This window comes from Choloepus didactylus, chromosome 9 (assembly GCF_015220235.1).
Source record: "Choloepus didactylus isolate mChoDid1 chromosome 9, mChoDid1.pri, whole genome shotgun sequence".
NCBI lineage: Eukaryota > Metazoa > Chordata > Mammalia > Pilosa > Megalonychidae > Choloepus > Choloepus didactylus.
This window is the reverse complement of record NC_051315.1, coordinates 50996529-51022027: the sequence shown is the minus strand read 5'-3', so window position 1 is coordinate 51022027 and position 25499 is coordinate 50996529. Positions and strand designations below refer to the sequence as shown.

General features: G+C 37.8%; 1 protein-coding gene across 1 annotated transcript in view; it reads left to right on the top strand.

Annotated features, from left to right (window-relative positions):
- The window catches only part of KCNH7 (potassium voltage-gated channel subfamily H member 7), a 527676-nt gene that overhangs the window by 332760 nt on the left and 169417 nt on the right, over positions 1 to 25499 (top strand). The window contains exon 3 of the mRNA XM_037848865.1: positions 24214 to 24369. Coding sequence (XP_037704793.1) covers positions 24214 to 24369 — 156 coding nt within the window. The remainder of the gene's footprint in view (positions 1 to 24213; positions 24370 to 25499) is intronic.

Sequence of the window (25499 nt, the reverse complement as noted above, 5' to 3'; positions counted from 1 at the left end):
TTCTTTTGGGGGTCCAATTGGTGCACCAAGTTTGCATGTGTAATTGGTGCTGTCTGCCCTGAATGTGGGGCATGTGCCTGAGCAGTTAGGGAGGCAGGGCGGCTTTAATAATCAAATCTCCCAGGTGTTCCTGGAGACTTAAGGCTGTTGCAAGAGTCTAAACCATCAGTTCAGCCTTGCCACAGATTGTCTCTGCCACTGACTCACAAGTCCTTGGTATTGGCATGTGGTCCCTGGGATTTCCACGGTCCCTGGGATTTCCGAATGCTTCCTTCTTCCAAGCCGTGCCCTCCTAGGACCTCTGCTGAGGGAAAGCTGTGCTACATCACAAGTGCACCCCATCCCTCAAGAGAAGTTCTGGGCCGCTGGGCCATGTAGGGGTGTTCCCAGCCTGCTGAAAGGATGGCTGTATGGGGTGTGTTTATTTCCTCCTTTTTGAACAGCTCCGCTTCCTAGCTCTGGGACTATTAGCTGTGGGTGTGCGCAAAAGGCTATTGTCCATGCCTGATATTGTTGCGTGTGCAGTTGTTGCTGGAAACACTTCCCGTCACATTGGGTTTTTTGGTGCAGCTCTGGGCTGTGGCACCGGCACCAGGCAGGAGCATTCCCAGCCCACCAGGAAGATGGCTGTAAGGGGTGTGGTTTTTTTCCCATTTTGGCTCACCTCTGCCTTCCTCACTCCAAGACAGATTAGCAGTGGGTGCACAAAAGGCTATCGTCCACACCAGATATTGAGGCATACCCACAGGTATGGAGACGCCGTTCCTGCCGTGCTTCACTGTGCAGTTCTCGCTGCTGTATCCGCAGCCACTTTTGGGTTTTTTAAAAAAGAACTAGTCCGACTCCAAATGCCAACCCATGGTTTCCCCACACCACAGCATGGCTGGTGGATATTCAGCAGGCTTTCTCACTCGTTTCATAACGCAGACTCCGGGTTTCACCAAGTTCATGGTCCCTGTGGATTTAGCAGACCTTGTCCGGCTGGTGCATTGCTGGAACTGGTGTTCTGGGCCACTTTCTGGCTTTTATCTAGTATTTTTCATGGAGGTATTTTTTTGCCCTGTCTCTCCTAACTGCCATCTTCTGAAAGTCCCTTGCTCCTTTTTTTTATAATGGATCAAAGCAGGGAGAAAAAGTTCAGGGTGGTACATGAATTTCAGAAATGCAGATTTGCACAACTGTTTTTATCTTCTTATGTAAATTTCCCACAACAATCCTATCACTTCTATTATTTATTTCTTTTGAAATAAATTTTGATTAAAATTTATCTAACTCACAAGATCTCTCAACTTCTATAAAATGTTTCCTTTTATTGGGCTTTAAAATTATAAGAATTTCAAAGCAGCACTTCATTTTAAAAAAACAAATTTAAGTAGGAAAGGTAATGGAGTGTTTTAAAAGACATTGTCTTTTTAATAGCACTTCTTTAATCAGTTGACTCCAATTAGTATAGCTTGATATGGCTCTTTTGCAAATTTTTCTTTTTGGACTCAAAATATAAATTCACAGCACAGTTCACCATATGTGTGTTATCCAGTGCTTTATGCTGCATAGGGTATTTGCAACTTGGGGAGAAATGGGATTCTTCTGACTGTCAGTCTGAATTGGTGTTCACTACATTTCTGGAGAAGGTAGAGGGTGGCAGAAGAAATGGTAGTTAAAGAAGTCTTCAAAAAGGTCAGAGAAGGTAGGCGGGTGGCTCAGATCAACACCACCACCATGTTAATAGAAAGACAGGAGAACCAACTGGAAAGAGTGAAACACAGCTCATGCACTCAAAGAGAATAAAACAGACCCAGCTTAGCTGCTCTGGGCAGAGGCCCTGGCAGACCCCTTGGTGGCACACAGCAGTGCTCTCGTGATCACTGCCCCCAGCCCAGGCTTCCCTTGGCCACAGACATGAGGGAGGGTGGTTGCTTTGATTTTAGATCCTCTTTATATTTATTTCCAAAATTATTCTGTAGTGGATGGGGTGGGAGACACATTTTAGAACAACTTATTATAAACTTCTTGATATGACATATTCATCAACTTAAGTAAATAACTTAGAATATAATAATTTTTAAAAGCATCATATATTATTGTTTTAATATTAGGAATCAAATGTTGTGCCAGTTTACCAGAGAAACAGATACTACAGTTAAATCAAAAGACCATTTTTAAGAATGCATTTTAAATATAAACCTGTCTTCTGAGGGATGTGCATGGTTTTTATGATTTTTAAAAACTTATTAGACTATTGAATACCAAAAACCCCACCTGTTTTATGTAACATGTTAATTAGGAAGAGATTTTGGAAACTTGAGTTTTATTTATGAATTCTATTCCATATGTGCTTAATGCTGAAAGTTAGGTTTAGAAACATTCCTTTTGTTTCCACAATACTCACTCTACATCCTCATTATTCTTTAGCTGTCTCTTCAATATGCAGCTGAGACATGTCTTGTTATGTTAAGAAAAGGAAAGGAAAAGTTCTTAAATATGGTACCTTCTTCAGAAGCAATTGAAAATTAAAACATGACCCATTATTCTTCTGCACATACATGTATCTTATAAAACTAATATAGTTTTTAATTGTCTGTACAAGATTATATAAAGTTTGAAGGTTGAACTCTAACTCCTTTGTGGACAATGAATATACTTTTAATAAGTTGCTTTCCATAATAAATAATTTTGTTTGTGATTTAAGAGGCCATTTCAAGACATCTTAGTGAGCAGTGCTACCTCCTTTTTTAAAAAACTTTTTATTTTGAAATTCTTTCAAACTTATAGGACAGTTATAAAAGTAATACATCCCCATACAGAGAACTCCAGTGTATCCTCACCCCCCATACCCAGAGCCACCAATTTTAACATGTTACTGTATTTGCTGTATCATTTTATCTATCAATCAATCTATCAACCCATCTATCTTCTTATCCTTCTGTCTATCCATCTGTCTTTCTGTCAACCTAGCAATCCATTTTCTGGACATTTGAGTATAGGTTGTATACGTCATGCTCCTTGAACACTTAATACTTCCATGTCTCCTAACAATAAGGATATTCACTTATGTAGCCACCTTATGTGAAGTTAACAAGTACAAGAAATTTAACATTGCTATAAAGCTTACAATCTATATTCCAATATTTTCATATGTCCCAATAATGTCCTTTTGAGTCTTTTCTCCCCCCTTGTTAGATCCTGTCCAGGATTTCATACTGCCTTTAATTGTCATAGTCTCTTTAGTTGCTCTTTCTTTCTTTTTTTTTTTTAAGTGTGGAAACATATTTACAACATAAACTTTCCCATCATAACAACTCCCAAGCATACCATTCAATGGGATTAGTCACATTTATTATGTTGTGGTATGCTCACCACTTTTCCTTACTAAAATTTTTCCATCTTCCCAAACAGAAAGCCTAAACCTATTTTGCATTAACTCCCCATTTCCCCGGCCTCAGGCCCTGGAAGCCTGTACTTTCATTTCTGTCTCAGTGAGCTCATATTCTCTGATATTTTCTTTGTAGTTACCATGCAGCTTAAATTTAACATCCTAAATCTGTAACAATCTTGTTTGCTTTAATACCAACATAACTTCAACAGTATGCACAAACTATGTTCCTATACCTCTCCATCGTCCTCCTTCTTTATGTAGTTCTTGTGACAAATTACATGTTTACAGAGTCCAAAACAACTTCTTTCCTGTTACATTTTATATAATTGCCTTTTAGATCCTGTAGGAAGTAAAAATGGAGTTACAAACCAAAGATGCAACAGTGCTTGCATTATATTTACCCCTGTCATTACCCTTACCTTAGATCTTTATTTCTGTATGTGGCTTTGATCTATCATCTAGCATCCTTTCCTTTCAACCTGAAGAACTCTCTTTAGCATATCTTGAAGGGCCAGGGTGGTGGTGATGAAAATCCTTAGCTTTTGTTTATCTGGGAATGTCTTAATCTCTCCCTCATGTTTGAAAGACAATTTTGCCAGATACAGAATTCTTGGTTGGCAGTATTTTGCTTTCAGCACTTTGAATATGTCATCCCACTGCCATCTTGCCTCCATGGTATCCAATGAGAAATTTGCACTTAATTTTGTTGAGGTTCCCTTGTACGTGATACAGTGCTTCTCTCTTGCAGCTTTCAGAATTCTGTCTTTGGCATTTGACAGCCTGATTATAATGTACTACAACATGGATCTATTTGGGTTTATCCTGTTTGGAGTTCTTTGAGAAACTTGGATGTGTCTATTCATGTCTTTAGTTAAATTTGGGAAGTTTTCAGCTATTTCTTTGCATAATTCTCTCTACTCCTTTTTCTTACCCTTCTACTTCTGAGACTCCCATAATGCATATATTTGGTATGCTTGATGGTCTCCCACAGGTTCCTCAGTGTTTGTTCGCTTTTCTTCATTCTTTCTTTTTTTCTGCTCCTCACACTGGAAGATTCCAGTTGTCTTAGCTTCAAGTTCACTGATTGTTTCTTCTGCCAGCTCCAGTCTGCTGTTAAACCCCTCAAAGGATTTTAAATTTCTGTTACTGTGGTCTTCAGCTCTGTCTGTTCTTTTGCCTAATTTCCATCTCCATATTGATAGTCTCTTTGTGTTCATATATCATTATCCTAATTTCTTTTAGTCTTTTGTCCATATATTCCTATAGATCTATGAACATATTTAGGGCCATTTTTTTAAAAAGTCTTTGGCTGGTATGCCCCAGGTCTGGTTCTTTTCATTAAAGGTTTCTAACGCTTTGATCTTCTCCTTTGTCTGGGCCATCACTTACTGTTTCTTTGTATGTTTTGCAACCTTTTGTTGAAACTTAGACATTTCAATATTTTAATGTATTATTGCTGGAATTTAGACTCTGAGGCATCTGTTCCTTATGCTTGTATCCATTATGACAGAGCTTTTCTTAAATGCCCAGAGCTAAGAAGAAGAAGACAGAGGAAGAAAAAAAGAAAACTCCTTTCCCAGTCTTTGTGGATTGATCTGTTGAAGTGCTCTCCTTCAGGGCTTATTCATACAGTGAGTTTAGAGAATAGTTCCAGGCCAAAGCATAGGGGCCTCCCTGTTCCTTTCTGCACATGCCTCTTGTTTTGGGCATGTGCATGACCCTGGGAATTCCCCCATTTACCCAGATAAGACTATCCCCTCTTCCCTAGGAAAGTTTCCTCACTGCCCTGGGCACTGCACTGTATGTCCCAGAACCAGCAATCCCTTGCCCCAGGCAGCCACTTGACTACTTTCTCATAGGAGGGCTCAGTATAAGCTGCCTTTTACACTCAGGGCAAGTTCTGGGATGATAAATCCTTCAGGCCACCACCAGACAGATTGGGCCAGACACACTTGCTCCCAATATGTGCACAAGTGTTACTCAGCTTCCTCCGGAACTTGGCCCAAGGATCCACACACTGAGAGCACAGGCCATCTCCCTGACAAGCTGGTCAGAGATAAGAGAGGGGCCAGCCAGGGTACTAAAAGATCCTACCACTTTTAAATAGATCTTTTCCTTGATTCAGTGCTCACCCTGTTACTGCAGTCGTCTAACTGTTTTCTGGAGCTTTGAGAAAGATGTTTCTGCCACTTCTTGCAGGTTGTTCAAAGTTTCTATAGGGTGACAGAATCCTGAATCCTCTCGTTCCGCCATCTTGATCAGGGCCGCTACCTCCCATTTTTAAGAATATTTAAAAAAAACCCAAAACCGTAGTCTTCTTTATATGAGGTGGACTATTCAGAGAAATAGTGTTGCTAAAATAATTATACACCCCCCCACACACACACACCTCCCCCCACTTCTGGTTTGAGGTCTTACAAACCAAAACAACAAACTAATCCACAAAACTTTTTACTATAAAATTTACTATGGACCTCATTATTTGTTATAAAACCTCATTGAAGATAAAGGCTAGAACTGTCTTATTCATCTTTGAATACTTTGTTCCAATGCCTAACACATAGAAAGTTCTAATAGTTGTTTGTTGAATGAATAAATTAACTACTTTAACTTGATCTAATTGCCTGTAATAGCTTGCTCTCATTCATTACACTTGCAATCGTAAAAAGGCACTTCATTGATTTACTAAGTATGTTTGAATACACATCTAGGTTAATGACAAAAATTTTAATGTTAATCATTGCTACTTTGATTTGGAGCAAAGAGAGATAAAGGATCACAGAGGAAGGGTCTGCTACGTGTTAATCTTTGCTTGTATCATGAATTCCCCAATCCATATTTAATGAGCACCTACTGAGAAATAAAAATTTAGAGATACTTAGTATATGTTCCTTACCTCCCAGAACTTTCAGTCTAGCAGTCGTGTGATTCCTATCCTGGACTATAATAGACTATTTTAGTGTACCTAATCATTTGTTGACCTATCTGTAAAGAAATTACACAATTTTGCCCCATTGATGTTGAACTTGATCCATACAACCTCTTTTTGACTAATGAAACATGAATGTAAATAACATATGCCAAATTTGAACAAGAGCTGTAAGAGCCACTATGCGGTTTGTCCATTGCTTTTTCCCTCTATTATGATAACAGCATGCCCCCAATAGTGACAGCTCTTTTAGCCTGGATCCTGTAATAAAGTTGACAGGAGGAGCAAAGTCACAGACGGCCCACACCGGCCTCACCTATTTTTAAGCCATTGTTGGTGTAGGCTATTGAGTTTTGGGGGCTTGCTCATATAATAATATATCTTCCAAAGATGACCAATATATGGACATTCAGCAATACTTTCCCAGGACAATCTTAATGTCAGGAAGGTATTCTCCCAAGGGATTTTCTGCCTGAAAAAACTGTAGCAAATTTTTACCAATTACATTGAAAATTTTCCTGCAAAGATAAAAGAAAGAGACACCATTTTAAAACTATTTATTAGATGAAGGCAACTTATTTCTCTCTTATTGTAAGCCCAGGTGACTATAGAATGATATGTCTTTTCTGGCCAATTAATCAGGGTCTTCATTTTATACTTCCTTTTGTCACTGCCTTGTTAGGGAGATTTATGTTAAAAAGGTTAATTACTTTTTCTCATAGCTTTTCCATTTGTTAAAGTGTTCATAATAACTCTTAGAGGAATCATGAAATATAAAATTCATATTCTATATCAAGAATTAGTCATTTAAAACCTGAGTTATAAACTTAGTAGTGAGTGAACCAAAAATTTACAAGAAAACTAGAAATTCATTTTTACCATTTTGAGGCTTATAGGTGACTTTTTTGCTTTACATATTAATATTAGAGAACCCAATACTGGAAATTTCTTTGAATATTAAAAATGCCACATGAGTTTATACTATTGTATGAATAAATGAGCCAATGAATTAAAATATATCAAGGAATACTACGTAAAATGATACGGTAGTCCAGTTGTACAACCTCCACATTTTGGTATGTACCCGAAATCCCAAGCCTTTTGAAGTTGTAATCAGTAGATTCATTATATACTTTTTGAAATCATTTATAATTTCATACTGTACAACTTCTTGAAATAACAAACTTCTTAAATTTACCATCAATTATGAATAAAACTGTGTTTTCTTTTAGTTTCAGTTGTTGGAATTCCTCTTGGAAACATTACGAGTGACCTCGTTCTAATTGTTAGGACCTTTGGAGGGACCCAATAAATAGCACCCTTTTCCCCACCACACACCGAGCATTGAGCCAACTGAAAAATAAGACAAAAAAAGATTTCTGGAGGAAAAGTTCACCCTTACTGCCCAAAAAAGGCTAGGATGGAGTTCATGGTCTGTGTCTGTGGGAGGGTTCAGACTTCCTAAAACTGAACCCCAGAATGAAACAGCCTTATCCCCCCAGTTAAAAGCTTGCAAGAGGAGAAAATGTGCTTCTTTGGTCAGACTTGTTCTTTACAAGTGAAAAGGATGAGCTGAGTCAAGCACGTCTAGTCATCCTGATTTTACCAACCAGATAAATCATTTAACCTCCCCAAGGACAAAGCTTGGGATAGAGAGGGGTCAGGAAAGTTCTACTAATCTAACTCCCTTGATATGAAAGGAAACATCAGGGGAGAGGAAGAAACAGAATCCTACCTCTAACTAAATTCTGAGATTGTTGCTAACACACCCTCTATATAACTCCTTTAATTTTTTTTCAATAAATTTGAGAATGCTTCCTCAATCTTTAATTCTCCAGATAAAGAACTTATTTGTAAAATGTACTTCCTAGCAATGCCTGGCTTCTTGCTCATTTTTGTTGCCAATCTGAGACCTTGTCTATCAGTTATGCATTTCTTGATGTCTAGCTAAGAAGGGTAGCTCTTCACTTTATTCTGGGTGAGCAGTAACCATATATTTTTTTTTATCAGAACTTTTGATTCTAGTTAGTTTCCAACACACTACTTGAAGATGCTCAAAAATTTTGCTAATCTTTTCAACAATAGCATGTTGAGCCAATGTCTACAGGGAAAAATGAAAATGCTCCCTATGGCAGTTTAATGAATCATAACTGCTGGTTGAGACTGATCCATCATCTTGCAACTGCCACCCGGATTAATTCTTCATAAATATCTTGCCTTCTGCCCACATTGAATTTTCCTCTGTCATTTCACATAGTGTACACATCTTAATCTTCATGATCGTATTCCCCAAAGATAAAAATTTTAGTGTATACACAAGCTTAGTTTTATTTCAAACTTGGCTATTTTACTAGTCAATTGACTGAACTTTTATAGAAATGTCAAATCTCAGTAGCTTTTGCTGTGTATTAGTTTCATAGTGCTGCATAGTAACATACCACAAATTAGCAGCTTCAAATAACACCCATTTATTAGCCTGCGCCTCTCTCTGTCTCTCAGTCTCTCTGTATGTCTGTTTTCTCTGTGTCTCTCATTTTGGTTCTGGTTGGTATTTATTTAAACTAAAAAGTCTCCAATAGGTAAAACATACCAGATATCACTTTCTTGAAAAATGATGCCTTTCCATTAACACATTATTCTCAATGGGGTTTCAGTAGCCAACAATTTATTACCAATGCCAGCAGTTTGCCTGGTATGGAAGTGCTTCCCTAATTTGTTATTCCTTCTTAAATACTTATTATGGAAATCACATAGATCAGCACATTGATCATTAAAATATAAATTGCATAGTTGTGGCACCAGCACCACACCTTGAGAACATTAAAAACTGATAATGGGAGGTGATTCATTTATATTTCTTTTGTTTAGTATATTGAATACATTCTACTTACATAGCATGGTTCTAAAACTCTGGCATATCTAATATAATAATTTTTACCTGAATTTCCTTTTCTACCCTAAGTATACTGTCAGTGAACAAAGTTGTCCCCTTGTTTAACTCCTGATTGTGTTTAATCTTTGAATAGCATGCTTTCTTAAGTAATGCTTTGAAATTGTTTGCAAGTGTCCCTCAAGTTATTTTGGCTTAATTTCTAGTTTACATTGAACCTCCAACTCTTATTAAGTTCCCTAACTCTCTTTCACACTTTCTTCATTTTGAAAAAAAAAAATCTTATTTTTTTTTGGTGGGGGGGAGCAGGGCTTGATTTCTCCATGCAAGTATCTAGTTTTGCTACTTACGCAGGATTTGTGGTCAAGTTATTTTCTTGGAAATACATTGTGATGATTTTAAATGACTTCATGGTTTCCAGTGGGATATTAATGAGTAATTTTTTTTCCAAATTTTTAAAATCGTCTGTCAACTTTTGTTGTTTCTTTTCTTTTTTTTTCTTTCTGTCATTAAGTACCTCCCTTCTGATGGGTAATTTGTAGCTCCTTCACTTCTACCAAAATGTTGAATTTGATCATGCTGTTACCACTTAGTAAATCACCATTCTTCTGACCACTGTTCAGAACTAAATCTATTATATTTCATATCCCCCCCTACGAAGTTCTAAAGGGAATTTAATCTTGGAAAGTCATCGGTCTCATCCAAAACACGAATGCTCACATTGTGTCCTGTTGAAGATTTCTGCCAAACTACATGGGGAAAAATGTGGTGCTGTATTAATATTATCTGGCCTAATCTTATAGTTCTTTTTGCCCTGTTTAGCATATCCAGTTGATTCTCAATATCCTACTCTGGTGCCTTATTGCATTTTGCCACATCTTCATTCTTTAAATATGGAATGTCTACATACTGAGATTCTACTTACTTTCCTTGTCTGGTAATATTTTTATCCTGTAGCAATCAGGATTGAAACATTTTTAGAACACTCAAATTGGGTAATTTCAGGAAAGTCTAACGAAAGGCCTGTTTAAGAAAATTTGGGGAGAAATTCAAGAGAAGCAACCAGGAATGGTTCAGTGTCCCAGGGTTGTTAACAGTGGAGAGCCACTCGAAGGGACAAGCAGAGGGAGTGATTATTACTGGAATCTTGAAACAGAACTTTGTGCTGGGGAGTGACAGCAACTATGAACTTTAGTAGGAGATCCAGCCAACCCCCTGCAACCCAGGGAGGGATGGAGTCTGGGGACTAAACACTCTGTCACTTACCTCCCTTCCTCCAATCTCTTGCTAGAAACCCCCACTGGCTCAAACTCAACTCGAAGCCAGAGAACAGAGGAGTCCTTTCAACAATTTTCTCTCTGTTCTGAGCAGGCGGAGAGGATGGGAGTGAAGCTGGAGAGGAAAATTGAAGAAATACAGTAGAGCTACCAATAGCTACTTTCACTGCCATCTCAATTCCTTCCTGGACAAGATGTGACTTGGAAGTAATTGTTCAAGGATTTACCCTCCAGCTAAGCTCTGAAGTGCATTCTCTATCTCCCTATTTTGCCCAGCATTCCACATCACCTTGACTTCTGACAATGGTTTAGAAATATTGACACATTCTCTATCAAGATGCAACTGGATGTCACCTTTCTGGGAAAACTTCCATAAAATCCACACAGAGAATCTTTGAAACACTTTTTGCTTCTCAGGTGCCTCAAAGGAGCAGCATTTTACAGAATGTCAATGAAATCAAAGATGTCAGTCTAAATTTTGGTACAAGGCTTAATGCTATGTTTCTCCAGTGTTGTTACTAGACGACCAAACATTGACTCTTTCCTTGTTCTTATTAACATTGATGCTATTATATTGTCTGCTTTCTTTACCCTAGCAAATGACAATGACAGTAAGGGGAAAGAATCTCAGAAATTAATTCTTCACATCTTAAAAGTTTTAAGCCTTTTCCTCTCAGATATAATACATGATAGTTGGCCTTGCTAGTTGTTTTATAGTATTTATTGAAATCTCACCAGTGTGTTCATTCTAATATTTTTTTCATTTCTTCTTTATCATTTGAGAGATGATCATAGTCTCCATGCAAACCAAAAGATCTCTCTTGGTGGCTCATCATAGAGCCTGAAATGTCCTCTTTTGGAGAAACTTCTCTGATATAAGACTATCTCCAGAAGATTTCTATTTAGGAGGATTAGATTACACAGGAGAGGTAACTGTTAGCAAGAGTCACTGACAGTTCCAAATCATCAGGCAAAAAGAGGGAGCCACTGATATTTAGATGGAAATTTCTGTTTAGAGAAGCTAAAGCTTAACTTCTAGCTGAGGGAGTTAACCCCAGATTTCATGTCCTACATATTTCTAGTCATGGGTAAAACCACAAGAGCATCAAGCTTACCTGCCAAAAATTCTGACATCAGAGGTGAGACTTATTCCCTTATCTGACAATTAAGCCCTATTTATCTCTTCAGTCAACAAGTGCTTAAGCAAGAGTCTGATAAATATATGGACTGGTAAATCTTCATAAGGAGCAAGACCCAGAAGAAGTTCAGAACTAGAGGTAAGGTTTGAGGAGGCAACTGTGTAGCTAGAGCCTAAGAGGACTGGGAATACAGGGTGTAGGTGGGCAGTTAGTTGCTCACAAGGTGATTTCAGTTTGCTAAAACTGCCAGAATGCAATATACTAGAAATGGGTTGGCTTTTACAGTGGGGATTTATTAGCTTACAAATTTACAGTTCTAAGGCCATGATAATGTCCCAAAAAAGGCATCAACTGGATGATACCTTCTCTGAAGAAAGGACACTGGCATCCAGGGTTCCTCTGTCAGATAGCAAGGCACATGGCCCTGTGTCTGCTGGTCTTCCACTCTGAGATTTTGTTGCTTTCTGTCCCTGGTTCCAGTGGCCTCCTCTTTAAGCTTCTGTGGGTCCTTTCTTAGCACCTCTGGGCAATTCTCTCTGTGCTCTCTCTGGGAACTTTTTCTAAGCTTTCTCCGAAGTTCTCTGGGTATTTCTTTCTGAGCTCTCTGGGCTTTTTCTGTCTTTTACCCTCATAAAGTACTCAGTAAAGGATTCAGACCCACGTTGAATGGGGTGGGACACACCTCAAATTGAAATAACCTAACTTAAAGGTCCCACCCACAACAGGTCTGCACCCACAGTAATGGATTAAAAGAACATGGCATTCTCTGGGGTACGTAACCACTTCAAACCAGCACACACATGAATTTGATATATTGTAAGCACATTTCACTCCACCTCTAATTTTAAAAATGTTTGACCCTATTTTTATCAATTAATGACTTACTGGCTATAAGCTGCAAATTTATTCTTTGAGAATTCCTTTATGATAACAATAGCTAACACTTTTTCAATGTGCAAGGTGATGTTTTAAGCTTTTGGCAGGTATTGGTTCCTTTCATCTTCATATAACTCCATGAGGTGTGTAATGTTATCATACCCCATTTTACAGATGGGGAAACTGAGTCTCAGAACAGTTAAGTAACTAATCCCAAGGTCAAACACTGGAAAGTGGCAGACCCAGGAATTCACCCCTGGCCATCTGATGCAGAGATTTTAGTCTTAACCACTGCATTCCACAGCCTCTCATAGACACAGGGAAAGAGCCTACCTGTCAGATAAAGGTACGTTGTCGTGTACACAGATCAGATTGTCCTCATCCAGCATCTTTCCCTGTGGTCTCAGCGTAACAGCTGGACCAAAGCAGTCACTACTCTCTTACTTTTAGAAGGTACAAGGCTAGGTCCTGTATCCTGGTATGGGTAAGACACAAAAGCAACAATAAATGTGGTTTGGGGTGAATGTGTAATGAAATGTCTCTTCTTCTTGTTGTGAAACTGCATTCGCAAAAATATATCTGAGGCAAGATATGCCATGGCATGGCAGTCCCTGACATCAGGCATCCCAGCAGCTGGGAACATCTGTAGGAGCCATATGCCCCAAAGACTGGTGTCAAAGCCTGGGAGACAGTGTTCTCTACCAAAGCCGTTCATGCAAAACATTTCCTATAGAAAGAAAATCCCCTGTTCACACGCATTTTCTAGGAGAGTGTTTCTGTTGCCTCTACAATTCTGTGAAAATATTTGAGTCATAAAAAATAAAAAATCCTGCCTTTCAATGGTCAAATGATAATTTTTGTTAGGTGAGAGGAGGGCTGGATTACCTTGAGAAATACCTTCAATTTCACCTTTTTTCTGTTTCTATCATTTTTGTCCCTGACATGCCTACAGGGCCTAATTTTAACCCCAACTGTAGAGAATTCTCAGAGGAGGCCTGAGCCATTTTTCGTGGCTTGTCATTTATAAACCTGCCTTGTTCTGCATTGGATGAAGTAGAGGGTGTTTCTAAGAATCCTATCAGTGTTTGTTGAGGTCTAATGAGGGAAGAATCCAGAGTCCTGTGTGGCTGAAATTGTTTATCTCACATGTAAATAAGCAGAAATAAAAGCCTCACTATATTGTGTGCAAACCCTGGCATGCATTAGACCGTCCAGATTAGAATCCTGACTCTCCCACAGACTAGCTGCTGAGTTGGGGAAAGTTATTTGTCCTTTCCATGCCTTGGTCTCTCTTCTATAAGATGGTGACATTTACTGCATATACTTCATTAAGGTTCTTATGAAGATTAAAAGAGATAAAGCACATAAGGGACTCAGCATAATGACAGGCATGTAGCAGTTGTGTTAATAAAGGTGAGTTACCAAACTGACAACTATCGGGCATAGGGGTAATAAAATTCGCTGCTCCAGAAGAGTCCATATATCACTCATTTGCCCTGGAGTCTCCGTGTTTTCTCACTGTCACACTTCTCCTTCAGCCTGAAATGCCCCACCTCCCAATTTCTACCTCTCACAGTCATTTAAGACCAGCTTTAAATGATGAGTCTTCCTTGAAATATTCCATATCCCTGACTGTAAATGACTTGTCCTCTTCTCAGTCACTCCAGTGCTCTCCCACAAACTGTATTCTCCTTTCAAATAAAGGTTCTTATTTAATTCATGCTAAATTGCCCCTGCAATATCTGGTACAGTACCTTTTATATAGTAGATACTCAATGTATGCTTGTTAATACTTTTACTCATTCTAAGGTATGAAACAGACTCACATTAGTCATGTTTGTTCCTGCTCCAAAGTTGCAAACATAGTGAGATAAAAAATGTATGGTTCCTTTCAACAATCACACACACACCATAAACAGAGCACACTATGCATATAGCCATCGACAGTCTTAGTCAGCAGTGACATCCACACAGTAGGTGGCTGGCCCAAGAACTCTGATTGTGTTTTGACCTTGACAGTAGTGCACAAATACCATAGGAATGTGCAGATTTGCTCATATTCTGCATCAGCTCAGTCAGCTCAGTGATAATGCAATTTGACTGAACAAATGGCAGTTCAGTGAAGTGGGCTGGCTTTAGGACAATTCTAGGCTTGGTAACATATATATGTCTTGTAAAAAATTTTTGAACCAATAATCAAAAATTTACTTGGGTATAGAAGTATGAAAAATTGAGACAAATGTGCCCCAAAGTTACCGATCATAAACACACACTTGGCTTGCTCAGAGATCAAGTACAGCCCTGTAAATCAGCCTCAGCTTGTTCTAACACTCATGTTTTCTAATACACTAATTCACTCCAAAGAGCTCCAAAATTAAACAGGAACCAGGTCTGTGAAGCAGGTAATCTTAATCGTATCTCTTAAGAGACAATCTGATTTATGGGTCAGACAGGGTTTAAGAGTTTTTCTGCTAATTTCAATAGTCAAATAATTTATCAGTGGTTTAGCAAATATAGGAAAACATCTGAACTTGCTTTTTTTTCAATAAACAAGTTTATAAGTATGAGGAGAACCTAACACCTGCCTAATAACAGAGAATGTGTCAGTGGAAAGGCATAACAGTCAATAAATAAAGTTCACATATAACCACATTTTTTAAATGAAGGGAAAAGAGTCCTGAGGAAACAGAGTTGAAAATATTTCCTTGCATAGGTCAGAGTTATCCCATGCAATTTTAATGGATTATTAAATTAGGGCTTTTATGTTATAAAATTTTATGTCTGTCAAATAGTATGAATTGGTAGTAGGATATGAAAACCTCTGTTATATTTTATTTTGCAATAACCTTTGAACTTAGAACAACCTTGTAGGGAAATCACTGATGCAAAATATGTGATCAAATATGACTGCTATTTTAGTTGGATTTCTGAGAGCTCAGACCAGAAACAATACCAAGCAAAATATATAGAGCTGATGAGAATGGCCTTTGGCATTCTCTTCCCTCTTCCACCCCCACCAATTGGCACCCAGGTGACCTATGGTATTTACTTTCTTCCCCCTTGGAAGGGTGTCTTTGAAACAGGGAGGGAGGTTGACACAGTTCATTGTTTTCCAAATGACATTCCAAGGAGCTAGATGTTATTGCAAATTTCTCTAAATGTGATTTCATAGTGTATTAGGGAAACAGAACCAACAGATATAACTATTACGAGATGATTTATAGGAATTGGTTCATGCAGTTGCGGGACAGACAAGTCTGAATTCTACAGGTTTTCATTGCCCTCCTCAGGAGAAGTTGGCTGGCTGAAGAAGAGTTGGAAATTCTTCATTCTGACAGCTGAAATCATCAGTTCTCCCTTTAAGGCCTTCAACCAACTGGATAATACTTCTCTCATTGTTGAAGGCAGTCTCCTCAGTTGATGGTAAATGTAATCAGCCATAAATGTAGTCAACTTACTGATGATTTAAATCCACCAAATAGCCTCACAGTATTAGGCCAGTGCTTGCTGGACCAAAAACTGGACACCATAACCTGGCCAAGTTGACTCATGAACTTAACCATCACACATAGTCAAATTTGGAAAATGCTGCATTAAATAAAGTTAATATGCTTCTTTTTTTAAAAGTTCTCAGAACCCCTAATACTTTAATGTGCACTGAGCATCTCCAAAAAGGAGACATAATACCTGGCATTTCCCAAATTGGATTATTTATGGAGAACTTTTTCTCATAGCATCTATTAACATCTCACTCTTTGGGAAACACTTATGTAGGAGAAAGATTTAGAGTTAAGCTGGGCTAAGTTCATACCCTAGTTCTACTACCAACTTGAGAAAAACCTTTAATGTTTCTGAAATAAAAATTTCTCGCATGTTATTCTATGTAGAAAATAGAAAATATTCAGGAAATAGTAGCCATGACTTGATTGTGTAGTTGTTAAGAGTAGCAGTAATAATAATATATAGGGACATGGAGAGGAAGGTCGGCACCCTTATTCTTATTAAGCCCAGAATTGATAAAAGATAGAGAGATGGAAAATGATCGTGAGTCAGAATAGGAATGAATGGATTAAAATAAAGTGCATGGCTGGAGGCAGACTGCAAGTAGATGGTGCCTTCTTTCCTGCTAAGTAGTAAGAGAAGCAAATTCTGCCTAAGTCAGGAGTGCTGCAGAAATATGCAAGACTGAGGGAAAGAAGCGGGAAGAGTTTTAGTTCTCAGGCCATCACTTACAAATAAGGGATCTTCAGAATATACCTTTTTTAAAAACATGGCATAATGAAGGAATTGGAATCCAAGCACTTTGTTCCAGTCAGTGAAAGGGGAAGGAGTGCCCCAGACTAAGAAAAAGGAAAGGTTATATGCATGGCTTCCTTTCGATCTGCATGATGGGATGATAATGGTGCCATCATCTTTAAGTTACATAAATTAAATAACACAAATGATAACAAGTTGTGTAAAGTAATTAGAACAGGGGCTAGTAGCTGACGTGTGCTCACTAAATGCTCGATGTTATCATTACCCTTCTTCCTAAAAAGTGCTTTTAAATGCTGATCATGGTACAACTATAACAAATCCAGATATAAAGATTGTTTCACACATTTCTATTACATTCCAAGTGCTACTGACTATGGGGCTTACCAAAAGATGCTGAGTTCTGCTACCGTAAGTGTTACCTGGTATATAGAGTGTGCTTTTTAAAGGCAATGGGGTGATCCACAGGGACAGGAGAAACACAGAAAATAAACCAAAGGCCTTGTCACTGCAAAGTCAAGGAGACATATTTTAGACACGAGATGATAAAAGGGCTCCCTTCCTTGCCCCCTGTTCAAATTGCTGCTTGATGCACCTTCTCATCTGCAGACAAGGCTATTAACCTGATGAGTTCACCTCTGTAGTTCCTTAAGGGTTGAATGACTCAGTTCATGCACCAATTTTTGAAGAAAGTTTATCCATTGTTTCAAGTTGAGGAACTGATTTTCCCCAACCTAGTTAATAATATTAATGACACTCCTTTATTGTCCACTTCCTAAATTTCAGATTCCATGCCAAGTACTTTACATGTATTATCTCATTTCACTTTTCCAACATTATGAGGAAGGGTGCTCTCTCTTCCTTTCCCCATTTTACAGAGGAGGAATCCGAAGCTTGAGGACATCAGCAACCTGCCCAAAGTCACTCAACAATTCATAGCAGCTCTACGTCTATCCAATTCCAAAGGCCAGGGACATAACCTCCAGGCTACACAGAACTATGCATCCAGGAAATTTACTACTCACTGGCACTGCCTCATCATTTTCTAAATGTTTCAAATAGTTTTAAATAAGTAGTAATTCAAAATAAGTCATTCATGTAGTTGACATCTCAGACAGTGCTAATACAACCAACAGAACATGAATGTGACAACCAGATTTGTGTACATTAGCTCAGTCTCCATTTTTCAAATAAATTTCCCCTGGAAATTCTGAAATTGTAAATCTAATCCCAAATTACTCCAACTATCTAAATATGTTAATGATTGTTATGATTTAATTGTGTTGGTGATTATGTTAATTCCATATATATTGGTGATTATTCTGTTAAGAATGTTTCTTTTGACCTAATGCACTGCCAATATTCTGCCAGCTCAGTACTTTTGTTTATAATGCCTCTATGTAAAGCAGTTTTATTAGCTCACGTGAGTTCCTCCCATTTGCTTTTCCTACGCTCCTTAAGATGATTGTTAAAATAAGGGACATGGGCAAGTATTAGATTGATAGCCACATGCTCCCCAAAAGCAGTCAAGTTTGACTCAGTCCAAAAGGCCAAACAGACCATATGTGCTTGTTGGAACTGGCAACTCCATTTATTTTTGTTGATATAATGTTGTGTAAGAGTATTAAACAGTCTTTCTAAATGTGTCTTCCGTCTCTTTAATCAAATAGATAGCCCCTATATCTTTTGAACCGACTTCTCTCTTCTCTAGAACTTTGCTAGTACCTAAAACTGCACAAGTTCTGCATGATCTGTACAATAAAATCCTTCTGAAGATACTGCCATACTCAAAACAATTCACTGTATCCCAACAACCAACCCAAAGACTGAATTCCAAGCTTCCTTAATAAGACATACAGGGCCATCAGGACATGAACCCAACTGCTCAACCCTCATCTGTCACTCCCCACCTCAGACTTTAGACACTAGAGTCTAGTAAAACCAAACTGTTTATGTCTACCCTGGACACAAAGGTGTTTCGTGTGTCCATTTCTTTAGAGCAGCCCAGGTAAACCTGTTAAAATATGCACCAGAGCCTCTCATTCCCCTGCTCACACCTTCCAATGACTTCCCATACTCAGACAAAGTTATTAAAATGCCCACAAGATGCTAATTCTTCTGTCCCCCTCCTCACTCCCCTGCTTGGCTACCTTTCTGGCCTGGACCTCTGACTTCTTTCCCCCTAGCTTTATCTATTTTAAACACACATCTCTGGCCTGGTCCAGCCTCTTTCCCACAGCAAGGCCTTTCCCACCCCACCCTCCATAAAAGTTGCAAACTTTCCTCAACTCCTGTCATTTATTATGCCCTTTCTTTTCTCCACAGTATTCTGTGATACCATAGCTATTTTATATATATGCATTTTACTTATTTATTTTGTCTCCTCCTTAACCCCCACTAGATTGTAAACTACACAATGACGAGGATTGAGTCTGCTTTGTTCCCTGCTGAACCCCTAGAGCCAAGAACAGTGTCTTGCATAGAATGGGTTCTGAATAATTTGTTGTTGAAGTAAAATTGGTTTGAACTGTGTGTTTGTTTCTTCTCCAAGGAAATTCCTCTTCAAGTTGGCTCCTACTCAGGCTTAAAAATTTGTGCATGTCAGTCATTTCCTGGTCTCTTACAAAAATAACACTTTGGGCATATCCAATAGCTACACCAACCACATTATACCAAAATGTTTCATTCCCATGAGCTACCATTGACCGAGTGCCCACTGCATGCTAGACGCTCAACTCTGAGATGGCAAGCCTATGATGAGTGTCCTGATTAAGTCTTCAGGCTGCCACCATACAGATTGGCCCAGATACACATGATCCCATTATGCGCACCAGGGTTTTTCTGGTCCCCACCCACACTGAGAGGATGGGCAGCTCCGCACCAAGTTTGTGAGGGAAGGGGGGAGGGGCCAGCCAAAGCACCGCAACATCCTACCACTTTGTGTGTGTGTGTGTGTGGGGAGGGGGGTGGTGAATAGTCAGGGACCATCCTACCACTTTTAAGTTGCCTTTTTCTTGATTTGGCACTCCCCCAGCTACCCAATCCTTTAACTGCATTCTAAAGCTTTGAGAAAGATATTTCTGCCAGTGCTTGCTAACTGTTCAAAGGTTCTATGGGGGGACGGAGCACAGGAGCTTCTTGCTCCTCCATCTTGATCCATGACTTCCTTTTGAAATATGTTTTTCTCCTAGCCCTGGGTACCCCACACTCTCTTCATTTTCCTCCCACCTCACCCTGTGTTCCTCTACATTCTTGGCAGTTCTTCCTTCATCTTCCTCTGTCTGATGCTGCAGTGCCTCTGGGCTCCGGCCCGGAAATTCTCCATCTATATTTATTCCCCAGGTAACTTCATCCAGTCTCATGCCTTTAAATTTAATTCATTCCTGATGACCCCCAAGATCACATTTCTGACTTGAACCTGTCTCTGAAGCACAGTCTCTTGCCTTCTCAACACTTCCACTAAGATATCTGACAGGCAATCACAAAATTAACATGTCTAAAACCATCTCTACCAGCTTCCCCATTTTAATAATCCATGACTACATTATTTCAATTCCTTAGCCCCAAAATTTGGGGTTGCTTGGAACCACTCTCATCTTCTCATATGCCATCCAACAGATCAGTAAATCCTATAAGCTTTACCTTAAAAATATCCCAAACTAACCCCTTCTCAGCATCTTTAGCTACACCACCCTGTCCTAACCACCATCTTCTTTTGCCAGGACTCATGCAATATTTTTCCTAACTGTTCTCCCTGCTTCTATCCTGGCCTCCCCTATGAGGTATTCTTCACATAGAAGTCAGAGGGATAGTTTAAGTAAACCTCTGCACAAAACCCTCCAATGCCCTACTCTCTAACTCAGAGGAAAGTTCCAAATCTGTATGTTGCCTTCCTACATGGTCTGGCCCCCGCTACCTCTGAACTTTCCCTGCTCTCCCAAGCCCACCATCCTCCACAACCACCACACTGCTCAAGTCTCACTGGCTTCCCGGCTGTTCCTTGAGCACACCAAATACACCTCCACCTAAAGGCTTTTGCACTTGATGTTTTCTCTGGCAGGTGCATTCTTTTCTTTATCCATAGAGCCACCTGGCACATTCCACTACTTCCTTTATGTCTTTGCCTAAATGCCATTTTGTAGGAAAAGTATTCCCTTACCAGCTTATTTTAAAAAGGCGTTGTCATTATCTACTCCCTTCTTCTTTCTCTTTCCTCATTGCCTGGATTTATACTTGATATATTAGATATTTATGTGTTTATTTATGACGTCTCCTCCAGTAGGGTATAAATTCCATGAGTGTAGGAACTGGATTTGTTTATTCATTGCTGGCCTTCCCACCACTATCCAAAAACCCAATATTAGGTGCTCAATCCAATATTAGGTGCTCATTAAACATTTATTGATTTCAGAGGACATAGGGCTTCCCTATAAACCCAAACCATAGAGAGGAGAATAAAACACCTTTCAAAAAGCTCAAAACAGAGGAGAATAAAACATCTTTGGAAAAGCTCAAAATGCAGCTAGACATTATGCCACCAATTTATTAATTAAGGGGTAATTTTCTTAATTATTCAGATTACCCTGACTTCGCTTGCTCCCTAGCTACAGTTAAATATTGCACATTCTAGAAACATGATTAAAATGAATCCTGTTCTTCCTAAGCAGCCTTTCCCACTTTGAGAATGTTTTTACTCAGGAGACAAAACATGGAAATGAACCTGAGTCTAACTAATATCAGTGTAATTGCATGCATAATTTTATAAATATTGAATAGTTATTGTAAATAAGCTGCTTCTTAACACTATTAATTTCATTTGAATGCAAGATTCATTTTAACAAGTTCTGAACTTTATTTTTTTTTCTGGTTTTAGTTTGTTCTCTTATTTCCTCCTTATTGAATGTGCTTATTTTTTTTCATTGTTAGAGTCATGTTCATTGGATTAATGTTTCTTGCTCTCCAGTGTTGCTTTCAAGAAAAAATAACTAGGGGCACAGTCAGATGTTCTCTTTCTCTTCTAAATTCCATGTATCTCCTTTTAATGTCTGCTTTCCAGGAGGCTATGCAAGATTAATGGAGACATTAATCCCAAGACTAAAGAAAAAATGTAAATATGACCCTTCAGTTGACTTAAGAGGAGATGTATTGCTTAACAGAAGCATGCAGGAAATAATTATAGTGGACACTAAATCCCAGATTAATTACACTTCAATATGCTATTGGGCCAATGCGTATAGCTTCACTTTTTTTCTAAACCACCATATTTTTATGATTTTTTTAGTACTAGACAGTATATTTGCAAACATTAGTATTGAAAGACATGAATTTGCCTCTTATTTCCAAAAGCAAAATTACTTGGCTCTATTAGAAACCTATTAGATCTCTATCCCCATATCTTTTATTTTTTGATTTATCAAAGATCTGTGTTAAAGTTTTGTTGTACAATTAGCAGTATACCCCAAAGATTCAAAAACTGCTAAGTAACAAATCTGTGAATTCACAATGATAACACTAAATGATCCAGGAAATGTCATTTTAAGTGATAAAATCAATATGTATTTTGATTCATTAGCCAAGTACATAATGGCTATTTCTAGCATCTCCTCATACTCTATTTAATCAGTGTATATTGTGATGCCTGGCCTGAAGCATTTCTATTTTTAGTTCTAATAGAACAGTCTTAAGTTGCTTATTTTCTGTTTACTAAAGTCATCCCGTTTGTTACCATAGAAACTATGACAAGAGCTCCAGCTAACTATTATATTAAATGGATTGAAGATATAACTGAAGATTGTGAAGGTGCAGCATGTCATTCTTAAAACATATTTTTCTAACATCTTTAGAATCATGGCCACATTTATAGAAAATATGAGTTCCAAGGTCCTCTGTATTTCAAATTTGGGGGGCTATCCACATTTGAAATCTGGATCATAATTAGCATACAAGTAACCCAGACTTATAAATGGTCTATGTTCTAAAAGTGTATTTGTATATCAGTTTCTTGGAAATTAGAACACATTTCCCCATAGAAACAATTTCACAAATAATAATCAGTTGTCTAGATCCACCCACAAAGCCATTCCACCTGTGATGTCCTCAATCTATAGCAATATTAGCAATAGCCTTTGTTCTCAGCTCTCTTAACAGGAGGCTTGGTTCAGAAAAGAGAAGGAAGGAAAGAATAGGTAGAAAGGAATATAAGACTACTTTTCTTTTTATAATAGTCAGACTCTTCCAAGGACACCATTTTGAAACATTAGTGTCTACTGGCCTCTGAGGGTGTTAGGGTTTCCTATCTAACTGTATCCTTTTGCTATTTGCCAATGCCCCTGTCCCTGGTCTCCCAGTGACCTCCCACTTTCCCGCATCTCCCTCTGCAGTCTCATACCAGACCAGCCTTGCTTCCAATCTGCTCCTGCCTCTACATTCCCTCTCCTCAAGATTCAAGGGGGTATTAAAAAGCAAACCATCAAAATATACACTTTTGCCTAAACAATTGATAACGCTCCTGAGGTTTTTGCATTTTAAAAATACAATATTTTTGAACCCAAACAAATCCCTAATCTGTGATTTTTCCATCCCTATGACTAAAGAAAATATTCAGATAACAAAAACATAAGGAAACTGCTTTGGGATAATACGTATTTCTAGACTTCAGCAACAAGAAGTAAACCTTTCAATTGCATGTGTAAATTTCACAGCTGCTTCAATCTCTCACTCTTAGATTCTCTAAATCTTGGATCCTAGGGTTTCTTTTGGAGGGTGGGTAGGGTAGCTAATTATAAACTGAATCATTCCTTTAGTTCATTTTATTTCCAGATGATTTTGGTAAAGTGTGTCTTATTAGCCTATAATTTTTCTTTTGGAAGAATGTCACCTTCTTGATTGAAGGAATCAAATTAACACAATAATGTAGACAAAATTTTGTTCTTATCTAATAGGTGACAAACCTAGGAAGATCATGTAATTTGAGCAATATGAATTTTACATAAAAATAAAAATTATTGGAAATATTTAAGAAAGGATCAATAATTTACTGTTGTATCTTTAAAGGAGAAAAGGACACCATTTGGTTAATGCTAAAATCAAAATGGCACAAATGAGTTACCTTCATTGTTTATACAGCTATATTTTACATAGATTCAGATCTTTTTCAAAACATAAGGAAAAGCTATGAATCTTTCTAGAAAGTTAAAGAATATGCCTTTTTTTCCCTTACAGTAACTATTATAGATGGTGAGTGTAAAAGCGAAACCTTAATTTGCTTGTAAATCTTTCCAGCAAAATTTGTGCATATTTGAAGTAAATATATATGCAAAAAGATATGAAGTAAAAACTCAAAATCATTTTAATTGAATTTCATGTTCATTTAGGATAGAAAATTCTGTAAAAGTTTATTATAATGTTAATATTACTTATACTTCAAAATGAAGGCATATTTTTGACCTAACACCAATTTTTCATCTCCTTAGGGTCCACTTTCATTTGTAACACTCACATAATTCCAGTGAAAAACCAAGAAGGTGTGGCTATGATGTTCATCATTAATTTTGAATATGTGACAGATGAGGAAAATGCTGCCTCCCCAGAGAGGGTAAACCCAATATTACCAGTCAAAACTGTAAACCGTAAGTAAAGGGCAAACTTGTATATAATGCTCGGGATATTGTGCTACTGTAATTATGTTCATGAATTCTTCATTTCAGTTCAGATTTCAACAGGCATTTGCATTTTAAGTAGAATAATTTTATATTTAATAAGCCATAGCTGATGTTACCCTATGGTGCCTTGTGGTACTACAGAATTTATCAACTGTTTCCAAAACCATTTGACTTGGTTATATCATCATTTATTCAACCAGTCCCTTACTGATGGCCTTTTGGTTGTTTCCAAATTTTGGCTGTTACAAATAATAACCAGAATGGATTGTGCATTTGTATTTTCATTCTTGCACAAATGCATACTCAGGGTAGGTTTCTAGAGTGGATTCCTGGGTCAAGGGTCAATGCATACGTAGTCTTTCTAGATACTCCATAATGCTCCCCCATGTGGTTTGAACCATTTTTAAATGTCATCAGCAATGTGTGAGCCATTTTTCCCACAGCTTTGTCAACACAGTGTGTCAATCTTCCCAATTTTTGTCATTCTTATAGTTGAGAAGTAGAACCTCAATTAGTTTTAATTTATATTTCTCTTATTATCACTAAGTTTCATATATTTAAGCAGTGCACATATTTCTCTTCTGTGAATTGTCCATTTTTTGTATCCGTTTTTCTACTGGTTTTTGGTTGTTTTTTCTCATTTATAGGATAAATTTAAACTGTTTTCCCAATAAATAATTTGTCTTTCATCTTCTTCATGATTTTTGGCCATGCAAAAGCTGTGTTTTTTTTGTAATGTGCTTAAACTTATTAATCTTTTCCTTTGTTGCTTCTGGATTTTGAGTAATAAGGAGAAAAACTTTCACCATCTCAAGATTGTATAGAACTTTGCTTATTTTTTTCTAGAATACTATGTTTTCATTTTTTCAGGACCTCTGATCCTAAAGTTTATCTTGGTGTACAGTATAAGGCATAAATCTAATTTTTCTCTTTCTAAAAATATCTCCAGTTGTTCTCACATCATTTGTTTACTTTCCCAATAATTTTTGAGATGGCATCTTTATTCATACTATATTTCTTTATGTGCTTGAGTCTATTTCTGGAGTTTTTATTCAATTCTATTGTTCTGTTTATCTTTCAGAATCACAATGGTTTAA